We start from the raw sequence: 15,401 nt of genomic DNA, 5'->3' as shown, positions 1-15,401 counted from the left end.
TGGGATGGGCTCCAGCCACCCCTGACCCTCCAAAGGTTGTCGGTTATAGATAATTGATGGATGGGGCTCCATTCACATTCCATTCACCTCAATTGAAACATTTATAATGGATGAACTCAAGCATGTATTTTCTGTTTAGATCCAATCATCTGGCCAGCTCTGGTAGACCTGCAAGTAAGATTGTATTCTTCTTCAACTCTACCCTGCTGATTTACCCAGTTCGGCATTAGAAACATCGACGCACTGTGTTTGGAAATTAAGAATTAAAAAGTTATCAATGCAGCCATGCACCATCACTGCTTGTGCACAGTCTTTCACCTCTTGGCCACTGGCTGCAGCATCACTCTCATACAGTTTAAAGAATGTGATTGTTCAGCTTAATATCCGTTATTACCCACATCCCATGTTTTATTCCACTTCTACCCTCTCTTTCTGTACCCACATTGTGACTGTTGTTATTTCTTTTTTCAATTTTCAGCAATAAACCCAGCACTCACTGATTTGCTGCATGATCCTCAGCCCCAACAGATACGCAGAACATACCAATACAGACAGATCCCCTATGTAGCCCGAAGGCATCTATCAATTTCAAATAGCTACCGTATATCTCCCTCATCGCATTACTGACCTCTCATATTTCCATTTCAGAGCTCACTGGGGGCCTCATTCAATCCTCAATCATTAAAGCTCAGTTATAATGTGCAGAAATATAAAGGGTTTCTTTTATTGCTGGGAGGATGCAGCCGTAGACACACAGGCAATTCACTTCATGAGTCGTTCACCCTTGAAAGTACTCGCGGCCTTCAAAATCATTTTTACAGACTTGGTGTGGTGCGCTCATTTTCCCTGCCACAGACGTTGACACTCACAGGTGTTACAAATCAGTGAGACAAAGCCTGCCACAGGTTTGACATGCAGTATTCCCAGGTATGAATCCAACTCAAATCTCACATTCAGTGAAATTCAAGACAGGCCTTTCTGATTGGTGGATCTATTTGACTGACTGCAATTTTGGGAGTTATCAGACAGTTTTGTAACGGCAGCCTCAGATCACGTTTAGTGAGTCACAAAATGGTAGACTGGAGGGCATAGTCAGTCTCCAAAAAAAAACACTGGATTTTACAATGCAATTGTATAATTGAACAGCATGTTTGTCCATGTCTTTCAAACTCCATGCCTCCAGTTTGCAGCCATAGAATGTGCCAAAACATGGATGGAGTCTTCGTGACGGCAGGTTTCATAATGCTCAGAGTGGTGGCTGATTCAGTCTCTATCTCTGCATAACCCCATTTTAATTCAACATGGGCAAACAGCTGAAGCTAAGGCGAGTCAAAAGAAGCCTGGTTACTGAAACACAACCATTCCCAACCAGCTAAAGCCAATTTGGTTGTTTTCCCAGTCATATTGGTTGGGTTGTGTCAGCCAAAGAAAGACAACTTTCCTCTGTCACCTGCAAAAGGTAGCAGTCAGATCAACTCTCACGTTCCCGCCTGGTGAGCGACCGACATCCATCTATCCAGTCTTTGTCCCCCCCACCTCAAAGTCAGCCAGCTAGCTATACTGAGGAAGCTAAGCTGAGAAAATGCTAATAACAACAGCACTACTGAAAGAAACACACCAACAGCGCCCCAATATACCAATCTGACCAAACACCATTGGTTAGCCTACAAGGGCAAGTTTAATAAGAAAACCTCATGTCACAAAAACCAACAACTCCTCCCTTACTGCAACTCTGAGGGGACACACTACTTTTTAGTTCTAGAGCAACAACACAAACACTGACATAGCTTCAATGCAGGTCATGTTCATGAAATTGTTGGAGTACAGTAGAGAGCAGCCGTAGGACACTAGACTTTTACATCCCTAAGCATAATCGTAACCTGGGCTTTTCCCATCTTATCGTGACCCATATAAGAGCTCGCAAAGGCCTGAAGGCAACCGCTAACAGCTTGTTGCCCAGAGCAGTATTGACTTCTCACTAAGAGAGACACTCGAGGACAGATAGGGCTGTGCCAGAGTAGAGTCTTTCAAGCCTCCACGAGGCAGTTTAGTTTACGGACAGTAATCAAATTGAATAGCAATAAACAGCGATAAATAAAAGGCACGATGGACCATTGTCACCGTGACCATTTCAGCGAAGGCTATGAAAGTGTGAGATACACTTCTGTTGCAGTAAATTACAACTACCTTCAAAGGCTAGTAAGCCGATGGGATAAAAGGCAAAACACATGAGACAGTTTTCATTTCATTCATGTTGCACCTCGCCCTGCACTTTTTAAGGCTTTAGAAATGTTGTTGTCACAGCTACTGCATATCTACAAGATCGCATTTTCTTTTATAGATGTTCCCGTCATCTTTCACAACAATGTTGCTGGTGCTAACAACGTTTTACTCACATAATCATGTTAGATGTGTTATTACAGCGTCCGTCATTATGCATATCATTTCGAGACATGCTTAGCAATAGAAGAGCACTAGCAGGCACCTGTTAGGGTCTTTGCTGCAGTCTGATGAATGAATTTACTAGAAACCAAATACAAGAACTCAAGAACATGACAACACTCACAAGGACTATCCCACCACAGAGACAGATTAAATATTGATTAGCCTCAGGCACGCTGAACATCAAGGAGACTTGGACAAGTTTAAAATCGAATCGCATTAAAGCAGCTGGTCCACAGATATCTGTACAAGATCAATACATATCCAGAATCTGAAATGCAAAGAAGACAGTAGAACAGAATCTGACCGGGTCAACTTATTTTTCTTGGGGAAAATCAAACAAGGTCACTTTATTAGCTTATGCAAATACATTTCAAAGAGCGTTTCCTCTGACCCAAGAGTACACATAGAACAAGTTTCTTAAATGTGGAGTAGTCTCATGCATTATGCAAGATTTCCTTGTTGCATTCTGTATTAGTTGACAAACCAACATTCACCTCCCCCTTTAGCTCTGTTTTGGCAGTTTTAGCTGCTAACTGTTTGACTATGATCACCAGCTGGACACTACCTTTGTCTGCCTGCTACATCTGAATCCATTGGCAAAACTCAATACAAACAGTAAAGTAGCAGGCCCAAAAATAAGAACAACAAAAAAACAAAACAATGATTAGCTGCACAGGGCTGGATAGCTCTGGGGGAAATAGTCAAGTGCAGAGTCGGACCTTCCGGAGGAATAAACACCCGTAGTCATGATGGATTCTGCTCTGATTCGGAGGAGTCTACAGATGCCATTTATCAACCTGACTGCAGCAGTGGTTGACCTGAATTTAAACACACAGACACACACCTGTGGTTTGTGTAATGGCTTACTAGCTTACAGCTAATGTTCAGTAAAGTAATCTGACTGTCTGGGGCAAATAAACACTTGCGAGTAACGCAAATCAACGCAAATGATGCCATAGACAAACTTGCTTCTTGGGTGCTGTATACACAACTTAACAAGCACCATTGCTGATGGAAATCTATCTGAACTGACTCAGGCAGAAATATTCACGGCCGAAATCATGGGTTCAACTATTAATCGCGTTAAATTGAATATTGTGTTCGAACTTCCCGACCCCAGGAGTAGTGACAGGCGCTATACTGTAACATATCGTTACCTCAATAAAACTTGTGGTTTTCTCTGGCTCTGAAGACTGTCCGAAACATTTGGGATAATGTAAGTACACAACTCAACAAAATATACAACAATGGTCATTTTTAGACATCTTAATGGGGAATTCTTACATATTACATCTTTAACACTGTAGCTTGATGAGGGACAATACAAAATGTCACAAAGCTTATTAAAAGGGTTCTTTAATAAATCTAACTGAGGCTGCTGTAACATTTCCAGCTACCATAGATACAAAATCACACCCGTGTTGCAGCAGTGTCCACAATGAGAAGGAGTGGGAGTTTTTCCCCTCACATTTATAGTGTACAGTAAGAGCATAACTGTATTTCAGAGTCTGTTTCAGAGTCAGAAGTGTCAATAGCGAACGCTGTTGAAAACATCTGTGACGAGCCTGACGAGTGAGCGGCGACAAGACTGTGTGTGGCCTACGTCTGACACATCAGAAGGACTGTGTCTGGGACAGTTGGTGGACATAATAACACAAACATCTAATTATGTGAACATCATGGAGAATGTCAGCTAGTCCCCCCTACAATGTTGTCCTCGAACTTGTTACCAGTGCGTAGTGGAGATGCCACGTGACTCCTCAAGAGCGATAGCCTTCTACTGAGAAATAAGAGAGGAAGACATTTACCTTGAATTTTACCCTCAAGAGGGTTTTTTTTTTTTAGAAGGTTGAAAGATGCTTACACGCTAAGGGATCTCATGAGGAACGTCTGATTTCATCTTGGGGCGTGTGAAAGTGCACCATGTTGTCAGGTGGGAACAACTACAGCTCGTACTGTAGCCCTCAAACCCACCTCTGTAATAACAACGTAGAACTGAACCTCGTGTCCAGTCTGTGTGTGTGAGTGCGTGTTACTCCTCAACACAAGTCTCTACAACCTGTTGGGAGAATATATGAGGAAGCTCTTTACTTTTTACCTTCGCCTGTGAACATGCTGGAGCTCAAACAAAAGCTCTGCGCCATTTAACATAATTTACTCTTAATTCTGAGAGTTGGTGGTTCAACGTCTCCCGGGGGTGCGTTATGTGTCTCTCTATCAAAACCATCTCACTTTTTCTCTACGTCTCTACTTCAATCAGTCTGACGGAGGAAAACAAAGATTCCAACAGGAATGCATATGCAATTAATGAATTGAAAAAAAGAAAGAAAGAAAGAAAAAGAAAAAACCATACAGCACCAGTGACTGTAAACCAGGGAGTCAGACACATTACAGAGGTTTAACCTCCTCTGAGGGGTCCACTGGCTCTGGTCCACTGCCGCCACGCATCTTACAATCCTTTAGCTGCAGATTACACTGAAGGGATGAGCGGCCCCAATGGGCTTCAAGCATCACCTCCGGGATGCCCTCCTTATTCTCAGCCAGATGTGGTCGGGCTGTTAGAGAAGGCTCACTGGCGTGTGCGCACACACACTGACACATTTAGTTAGCACATAATGTAACACATAAATGAACCATTATACATCTAGTCAATTGATCAGTGCTCTCCTTTAAGTTATTCTGAATGAACGTTTTTCTTCATAAACTCCTGAACCTGCCTTTGACAGTTAGATACAGATGTTCCTGTCAAGCCAGATGCGCACTCGGCAGCCGAACTAAGCCGAACTAAGCCGAATTGCGCCTCAACAGCAGCTCTCATCCCTCTGACAAATGTTTCTCTCAAAGTGACTCACATGAGCGAAATATGAAATAAAAAACAACTGCCGAGCAGCGTCTTCTTCTTCGCTGCACCTTGTGACGGACGGAAAAAACAGGACTGACTTCTCCATCAATGACCCACCTTGACAGCAGAACGTCGCCAACAGGTAAACTCCAATCAGTACAGATCCAGCACACTTCCGAGGCTCCATGTCAGCGGCGGAGCAGAACTCCCTCTGTAGCCCGCTGGGGATGTCAAAGTTGGAGGGAGTGCGGCTTTGTCAGACTGCTGGTGCTGCAGCTTCTGCGCTCTCTCTCTCTCTCTCTCTCTCTGTGTCTCTGTCTCTCTCTCCCTCTCTCTCTCTCTCTCTGTCACACACACACACACACACACACACACTCTTGTCTCCTTGTGTTTGACTCGACTGTCGCCTCAACAGTCACTTTGGGTCCCGCTCTCTCCCCCTCTCCCCCCCTCTCCCTGCGCTCAGCTGTATTTTTATACCAAACATCTCCAGCCGGTCCTTTGCGTGTTTCCTGTCGTCTCCGTGCGCACCGCTGATGACTGCCACCTGTCTCGCTGGCTGCTCCCCCTGCTCCGATGTCGTCAACTTCGTCAACGTGTGTCACCTCCGGACACTTCGGGCTCATCCTCTCACCCTCATCTGTTTTAATGGGCGATGACTCAAGGAGAGGGGGAAACGCGCGATCTTTTACGCACACAGGCACCTCCAACAGAGGGCGACATGACCCCTCCCCCCCCGACTTTGGAAAACTTTTCTTCCAGCCATGTAAATGTGTAATTACCGAGTGGGCTCAGATTTGCTTGGCGCAGGCATGCTCAATAGTGCACTTAATCATCAGGATTTTGATGGCATTCTGGGAGGAACACGATCTCCCCTCCAACCAAACATCTGTTACTCTTTCCTTGACTTTTTACAGCCACAAGGCTTCACCTGTGTCATCCTCAGCCCTCTCCTCCAGATGTCCTCTAACTTTTTTTTTTAATTTACCAACAAATAAAAACGTGTTGGAAGGTTGGCGTAGGAGCAGAATTCATTTATAAAGCAATAAATCAACAGTAACAATACGATGATTACATGGAGTGGACAAACAGGACACGATAAAAACAACTGTATGGAATTGTCTCAAGTATTTAAAGGGGCTGTTACGTGACAATTCGTAGCAATTTAACTGTATTAATCACTGCTTTTATTGGCCATATGCGAGTCGATTGTAACGTGACGTGAAAAGAGATTTGTTGGTGTTATTTTCCAATTGAAACAAGTGTTAAATAGCTCTGTATTCCAGCAGTTTTCACTGTCATAGAGTGTTTGATCAGTAGCCCATGTCTCTTTCCCCTCTGACATTTCTGGTATCCCTGCCCACTTTATCCAATTATGAGAGAGAATTCCTTAAAGGGACAGTCCTGCCTGCAGGATCCTCCTGCCACAGGCAATGGCTGAACAGGGAAAGCTGCCAATTCCAGCACATCTGGTGACAGCGTAAACTACCAAACAGGCCAAGAGTAGAAAAAACACTGCCTCCAAAAAATGAAGGTGCGGTGACGTAGAGAGGAGGGAGGGACTTGCTAAGTAAGCAAGCTAAAATGATGACAGTGCTCGAAGTAGCTTCAAGTCTTTTAATAATGCTCGACTGTGGATTCCTTAATGAAGGACTCGGGTTGGATTTTCCGCGACAGTGACTTGTTGCACGTCCTCATGTCCCTCTGAGCTCCGCTAACTGATAGTAACAGCAGCTAATGTTAGCTTAGACATGGAGTCCGCTAACAGAAACTAATGACTAGCGTGCAGCACAACACAGGAGTTCCACCAAGCCCCTTAAAGGACAATTAGAAATGGGGGCAAATGAAAGGTGAGGCCTGTTTGCAGACGTGTTAGATAATAGATCATGTATCCCAACATGGAGGCCCATTCATTTCAATAAAAAGTGCACGCTCACTCAACACATGTGAATGGTTCTTCCAGCCTGCTCAGGCACCGGTGACTCATCTTGCTCGTGGTTACCAGAGCAGGTTATACACCACAATTTGATTCTGAAATTCATAAATCTCAGCAGGTGGCAGAGAAACTGTTGATTAATCGGCGCTGATCCGAACCCCATCTGCTCATTATCATTGTGTCCTATGTGATAACAGCCCAGTCACCCCTTTAAAATGGAGGCTTATCCTTCAAAACGTAAGCGTTTTTGCGGCCCCTTTACTTCTTCATGTGGCACATACGCTGCTTCATCCTCAGTCAGTTTTCCTTCTCAGTTTTAAACAACTGGGAAATCTGCACTCGTGATCTTAGCTGGTGTACTGTAAGTTTCGTAACAAGGGCATTACACATTGCTATTTTGAGTAACATGCTTTTCTGCGCAGCAGCGGCGCGGATGGCGAATGAAGTTCGTGTCAGCGTGCACCACTGAATGCCTCTTTAATCAGCGTGGCAGCCGTCCAGCCTGGTGGATTTTGGTGCGTGTGGCCAGTTGTTATAGCATATTGCACTACATAATTACCTCTAATGAGACTGCCCAAGCTTCAGTGCGGTGCTGTCAGTGGGAAGGAAAACATCTTCAGGGCAGCTCACCTATACTCCGCCATGACAAGAGAAGGAGTGTTATTGTTTGTGTGTGTGTGTGTGTGTGTGTGTGTGTGTGTGTGTGCAGGTGTGTGTAGGAGTCAGTGTGTGGCCTCATTAGCTTGCATGGAGATGCTTCAAGTTGTGATGCGGATGATCTGTTTCCTGATCATGAGCGCTGCCCCCTGTCTCCCTTTGCATCGTAAACTAAACGTTCTTCACTCTTTTGGTCTTCCTCTGCGTCATCCCTTCACTGACTCGCTTTCCTCCTTTCCTGTACCCTCTACCCATCTGCCACTCGTTCCCCGTTTGTCCTCCTTTTTGTCCTCCCTCTGCCTTCCATCTCTCTTGTCCTCCCTCTGTTTCCTTTCTGCCACCTCTCTGTTCTGTGCTCATGCAGCTCTGCCTGAGAGCATTAGATGCAGTGATGTCCTCAGACCATTACGAGAGCGCCTGCAGCGCCTCTCCAGCTCTCGCTATCTATCACACTCGCTCTCCCATTCGCTTCAGCCTCGATGTGTAAACCCCCACCTCCCCACCAACCCCACCCCCCTTGTCCCTCTGTCTCCCTCCGGCTTCAGTCTGGACACGTTGTTGCGCATATATGTGGACGGCCATCAGCTCACATTAAATAAATGTCCTCTTGGCTGGGCCTGCAGGGATTGGAGTGGTGCTTTGTGTATTTGTGTGATGTGTGTTTGTGTGTCTCTCATTTTGTGTGTCCACCTGTTTATGTACAGTGCACGCCTGTACTGTACGTGTGTGTTCTCCCCTCTTACTCAAAGAGACCCCACTACCCTTTCCCACACACAACACTGTATGGCATAGTGGCCCCGAGCCCAAGCCATAAATATCATAAACACATAAAAAAACATCACAAGCACGATCATCAAGCATAGGGCTGGACGTGTGATTTATTCTGAGGTTTATGCCATAGCATATATGTCTCAGCGCACCTCACCACGCTGTGCTATACTGTACGTGTATAGGAAGAGAAATTACCTGAATGCAATAACCCCCAAATTGATTTAAAACCAAATGATAGAATGCAAAGAGAATCATTACGTGGATCTCCAGTTCCCCTCCGCTTTAAAGAGCTCTATAGTGAGTTCCAGCTCATTGTTTAGCGGTCTCGCCCACTCCTTTGCTACTGCTTTGTGTCACTCTCACCAACATCATAGTGTGTTTTCATCAGGCGGCGGTGAAAAAATCTCTTAAAATCAATCTGCCCAGCATCTAACAGCAGACAGACACAGTCAGCGGCAGGCAGGTGAACGCAGTGGAGCATTTAGCAGCTGTAGAGCAGTGTACAGCTGGTGGAGACCAAAAGATGAGCTAAAAGAAAGTAAATTTTGGTGTTTTATTCACCAGGTTGCAAGAAATACAACTCCGGATGAATGATAATGTTGCAAAAGAATTGTTGGATGAATAATGAGCTGTTTGCTAACAAGTTTGCACGAGCAACTTTTTCTGCTTGGCCGAAACTCACCACTCAGCAGATGAGGCCCCACTGCCTGGATCGCATTTCTAGGAGCCACAGCACCACCCACTGAATTTGACAACCCCTTTATAGATAGAGGGAGTAAGACGGACAACAAATGAGTGTGAACTATTAACAAATCTGTTGTCTTGAACTGGACAGAAAGTTTACATCGACTTGACGAAGTTGGCAAATAAGTTTTCGAAATGCTAGTTAAGCATAATAAACCTATAACAGTTTGCTGCAGCGGTGTTGGCATTATAAACAATGAGTCAGACAGTAATATGTGGGTGATCCAACCTCTAAAACTATAAATAATGAATCAAATTGTTATTTTGGTGGAATAAACCTTCGTAACTTAACAGAAAATATATAACCAGGGTTCTGAAACTGCGGTCTTGAAAGTGCAGCCTCTACTACTGCAGGAATGTTGTACTGGCGTTTAATTAAGAAGGAAAACAGTGAAAAAGGAAAAAACTATTCTGCTGACGACAGTCCTCAGTCATCATGATTACATACAATAATTACATACAAGTTCGGCAAGCTCTTAATATAACATTGTCTGACTGCTACATTTTAAAGTAGTTATAGTAAATGTCTTAGCAAGCAGTTGTACATTTACTGTCAGCAGACATGCAGCGCTGTCAGATTTCATTTGGAGCTGTGTCTCTGGCCCTGTATATACCAGTCAAATATTGTCTGTCCTTTACAGTTGCTCTCTCTTGGTCTGCACATGCTGATGAGAATATGATTCCTGCTCTCTAGCAGCTAAATGCTCTACCATGGTGTTGCTATCTTGGTCCGTCTCCAATGTGGTGGCGGGCAGTTGGCATAGCCTACATTGCATTTATCAGAGTTTTTCTCTCGGAACAAATTCTTTAGCTTGAAATGTCACTGATGAGAAAAAATATGACAACATTTCAACCCAGGACCTAATATATACAGTACACCATGAACTAAACAACAACCTACAACAAAACTGAAATGTCATAAGATGGACTGATTTGCTATTTCACTGGATCTTATTTGCTCGTTTTTTTACGCCATAAGGTAGTCATTACAGTCTGAGTACAGTGCTGCTTCCTGAAGTCCTATCTAATGTCTCCTTTCTTTTTATTTGTTATTCTGGAAATGTATCGGTTAATACAGCTTTAAAATACAGAAATCAATCTTCATAATCCACCTTGCTGTATTCATGAATGCAAAATGCCAATGTGACCTTATTAGTGTGCATAAATGTGTTACCATTTGTACAGTAGATTGATCAGTGATGGAAGTACTTTTAATGCGTTCTTGAGTATCCCTTGAGTATCATTTTCTGCAACTTTATACATCCACTCAACTACATTTTGGCCAAATACTGTACTTTTTACTGTACTACATTTATTTGAACTGTAGTTACTTTACAGATTACATGCTGCATCAGCCAAGGTAATGCATTTTCATATGGATTTATTTTACTATTAACCCTGTTATTTGCCAGGTTTATAATCAGTCAACCCAGGGTATACTGTTTGTACGTACATACTGTATGTATATTAAACTTTTACTTGTACCTTTGAGATTTCAGTACATTTAATATGAGATGCTTCAAGACTTTAACTCAGGCATTATTCATATGGGTGACGATGACTGTTACCAGTATGACTTTTGGTACATTTATTTACACAGGTCTTGTGCACTGCACTGCGGTCTTGTCTTCAAATCCACAGCCGTCATCACAGTCAGTGTGCCTCTTTAACAGTCCCACAAGAGCTAATGCCTCCTCAGAATCCTCTTATTTTCCTCTCTGGGGATCTCCATGTCCTCACTTTCCTTTCTCTGGCTTGGGTCAGCATAATAGACAAAGAGACATTAACCTACGAACACATGTCACAACATTCACACTGTTGACTGCCTTCTCAGGTCATGTTAGAAGGTAAAGGTCACGTTAGGCAGGATAGTCTTTCTTTAAAAGGCAGGATCACACCTTCAGATGGGGAAGCCAAGGTGAGTAACAGAGCCTGTTTTGCAGCACCTACACTGACCTTTTCACAGCGCTGTACTGCTTCTGGCTGTCTGAGTCATGTAGTCAGGAAGTGACAAGGGCCGCACAAGCACACACAGTTTGCATATGTGACGGTATAAAGGATAGCACAGGCCACACTGCCATCTTATTGCTTTGGTTCCTGGCACCTCTATCAGTAATTGGATTGCTGATCAGCTCTCTCCTCGAGCCGCTTGCAGCCACAGAGGCAGGACCCTACCCTGTAATTCTCCTAAGATGTACAACCTGGACCTGCTTCATTAAGTATGTATGTGAGACTGACCTTGTGGAGAATGTGTTTCGGTCTTTCCATCCAGATGAGCCTCAGTCCACAGCAGCGATAACAGATGTGAAGCAGAAAATTGAGTCTTTCCATATAGCATGAAATTCCCCAGAGTTCCACCCGTGATCACCATTTCAATCTTGTCTTGTTTACCGCCGCTGGAGCTGTACATTAGTGTCACAGGAAATAAAGTACGCACTTCCCAAGTCAATACCAAACAAAGGCAAAACTGTACACTCTCTGAATGTTTTCCAGCATGAGGGTTTTATTGTGTATTTCAAGCCTGTGTGCCTGTCAAGCAATGCCATGACATTAAATTTGCTATTGCTGACATGTGAATGCAGGTCAGGCTGATTCAGACCGTATAAGATTGAGGTTAGTGAAGAATGTTCACTCAGACGGATCAAATTGCCCTATGGCACGAGGCAAATACTGCAACTTATAATAACAATAACACAGTGATGTCTGTGGACTCAGTGCAGTGTATAACTGGCTCAGGCCCCCAGATGTACAGTATATATGCAGTTCATGTTACATCTAATAAATACTTGCTGGTTTTATAATAAGCCATGCTAGAGGCTCTAGGGATAATAATGTTGTTCCAACACTGTGAACAGGACTGAATTATCTTGACAACTACAAGAAAGATTGTGAGAACAGTTTGTACAGAAATCCATGGTCCCCAGAGGATGAATCCTGACTTTTCCTCTTGTGCCACCATGAGGCTTATGGATTTAAAGCTAAAAGTCTCTACAATAATTGGATAGATTGCCACGAAAAATACGTACAGACATTCATGTTGCCTTCAGGATGAACTGTAAGATGGAAGTTACATTTTAAATTTCCCCTATGCTTTTGTTTATGACCTGTAAAGACAAAAGACACTCCCATCAGCCTCAGCTGCACTCTTTGTTCCATGCTAATTAGCGAATGTTGCTAACACTCTTGACTAAGAAAGTGAACCAGCTAAATATTAGTAGGCTATGTTATTATGAGTGTTGAGAGCATATTAGAGCAGTGATGTTAATATTTGGCCTAAAGGAATAATTCATTAATAATAAATCTCCATCGAGAGTCGGATGAAGTTTGGTAGTCCACAAAAGAATGTTGGAGCTTCACAGCAAAACAGCTCTGCAGTGTTCTCCTGTATAACCGGAGTAGATGGGGACTTGTTTTAAATAGTCTATACACATTTGAAAAAAATATAAAATGGCTCCATACAGCTCTTCTCTCACACTTCAAGTCTCAGGAAGCCTGAAGTGCCAAAACTGATTTGAAGAAAAAAAAATGTTTACACAATTTTTTTCAAGCCGCAATAAGTTCTTCAGATGCTAAGCTAAAAGTATTAGCGTGCACCTCATCTGGACATGCTCCACAACACATTAAGGGTGTAAGTAGCATCCTCCCTTACCAATTCGGGATCGCTTAGATATGGAGGCAATGATTATGTTGGACGTGTTGGATGAAGCTATTTTTGTTTTTTTCCGTTTTTTTCTGTTGTATATTCACGTTTTAAAACAAGTCCCCATCTACTTTGGTTGTTCAGAAGAATGCTGCTATGATGATTTGGAACTCTAGAAATATTTTTTGGACTTCAAAACTTCACCAGACTTTCCATTAACATGACATAGATAAAAGATAATGACTGAGATGATGAGTTTTTACTTTTTGGTGAACTAGTGCAGCACTCTTTAATAGAATACTATATTATTATACATATTAAAAAGCTGCTTAAAAATGCTGTTTTCTTTTTATTGAAATCAAATCAAAATCAAAGCGTTTAATAACATTATTCTTATTCTGGTGTTATGTGAATTTTTGGTAGCAACTCTATTAAGTTTAATATGGATTTTTAAGATAGATTTTTTCTCCTCTCCTTTTTCCTCTTCATACAATTTAGCAGTATTAAATTATGAATTTTCCACAGAGAACACAAGTACATGAAATATGTTTTTGGTGGAAAGAAGGATTTCCATTCCAAATATTTCCGGTGTCTTACATCCGGTCACAGATTCTTCTAGGTCCAAAGACCTAAAAGCTTGTTTATATAAGCGCCGTCCTGAGGGGTTCACACCGTGCTCTGTCGCTGTCCGTCAGCATCACACACACACACACACACGCCGCACCCTCCTCCTGCACTCTCATTCTGTCTGACCTGAACATGCAGACATATGGACAAACACGCACACACACCACACGCACCACACACACCTGTCTGCCTGAGTCAGATCTGTAGCTGTGAATAATAGAAGACCAGGCTGAGGTCAGACTGTTCAAGTGCAGGGGAAACATGGGGAGAGGCTTTCACTTAAGCATGCCAGCCATTTTTAATAAGTCAGAGAACAAACTCATGTCTCCAAATAAACTAGGCCAAAGCGCAAAACGCTATGATATCACCGGGGACAGCCACTTGTAACAATGTTTGCTGGGTGACAAAAGCCTGAAGGCCTGAAGGTTACAGCAGCTAATAACGGGGAAAGTACGGAGAGCGAACTCAACCAGACGGGCAAACAAGTGCGGGGGATTGTATGAACCACTGTCTCCTCTTGTAATCACTGCTGAGGATGTGCCCTTGAGCAACTCAGGGAAGCTTGAGTCAAGCTGATCGGCACAGTAATGGTACATTATAATGCTCTATGACCTCGAATCAACAAACATCGGATATTATCAGCTTCATGGAGATATCATCTGTCATATCAAATCTCATCATACATGTTGCAACACTACTGTTCCCTTCTCCTGAATGTTTGCACTGTAGATTAGCAGTGCGAGGAGATGGTCACAAATTGCCTAATTATCTGGCATATCAACACTTCATCAGTCTCTGTCTGGTTAATTGTTTATTTGTGTGCTCATATATCTGATTTGAAATTGTTTACAATCGCTCACTATTTCTGTGAAGCCAGTAATGAAGCAGGACCAGCATTTTGTGTGGCAAAAATGATGTTTGCTGCCATTTAGTGGTGAAGCTCTGTCATTACAGCCATCAACACAGCCTTACTGATGTACTCTTGTCCAGGGTTAAACTCAACTCATACGTTTTTCCTTGGAGGGCCCAAACTGAAAATTGAGGGTGGGCAACGGGCCAAAAGCAAACATCATTGTATTGTATTTCGATGCAAAATGGTACAAAGATCCCAAGTTCCCTTAATTGACTGACCTCCTGTGCAAAGTGTTACTCTGTCTGCCATGCTCAGATTATGAAAAATAATTCATGGTAAGGGATGTGCATAATGAAGAGGATCTTCACTTCACAAATAATCATTATATTATTATATTTTTTTAAACACATTTTTATATACAGTTATTTTTCTTGGGCCATATTGAACCTTCCAGCTTAGGTCTGCAGGCCCCACTTTGGGCAGCTTTGCTCCGGTCTGTGACTCAGTGATTCTCAGAGTGTGGGCTGTGGCCTGTGGTGGGTCGTGACAGTTTACAATAAATTAAAAAACGTCATGTGTTCAGGATGTGTTCAAATTAGGTTTGAATGGCCAAAAGATATTTAGAACTACATATTTACAATAAAAAATTTTTTTGATCTCTTTTAATCCGTCGTTGTGTTTAAGTCCATTTCACATTAATACCTTAAACCTGCAACCAACGGTGCACACCGGCATGTAGGCTGTCTCATACTGCGTCAAATTAAAAGTTTGGGTTGGTCTCAAATGATTTTTCCATTTCAAATTCTATGGGAATTCTAAGTATGGGAATGGCTGCCATAGCTCATAGCTCTTGTTCTCAGGAAAAGGGCCTGATTAACCCTTTCGG

At 42.9% G+C, this 15,401-nt stretch overlaps 1 protein-coding gene across 1 annotated transcript in view; it reads right to left on the bottom strand.

Moving 5' to 3' along the window:
* LOC115582649 (neuronal acetylcholine receptor subunit alpha-7-like) overlaps nt 1–5,951 on the bottom strand; it is a 62,447-nt gene extending 56,496 nt beyond the window's left edge. The window contains exon 1 of the mRNA XM_030418730.1: nt 5,405–5,951. Coding sequence (XP_030274590.1) covers nt 5,405–5,474 — 70 coding nt within the window. The 5' untranslated portion in view covers nt 5,475–5,951. The remainder of the gene's footprint in view (nt 1–5,404) is intronic.
* Between the last annotated feature and the right edge of the window lie 9,450 nt (nt 5,952–15,401).

The sequence above is a fragment of the Sparus aurata genome, chromosome 1 (assembly GCF_900880675.1).
Source record: "Sparus aurata chromosome 1, fSpaAur1.1, whole genome shotgun sequence".
In the NCBI taxonomy this organism is placed as follows: Eukaryota; Metazoa; Chordata; class Actinopteri; order Spariformes; family Sparidae; genus Sparus; species Sparus aurata.
The sequence above is the reverse complement of the archived record's forward strand: the minus strand, read 5'-3'. Positions and strand labels throughout refer to the sequence as shown.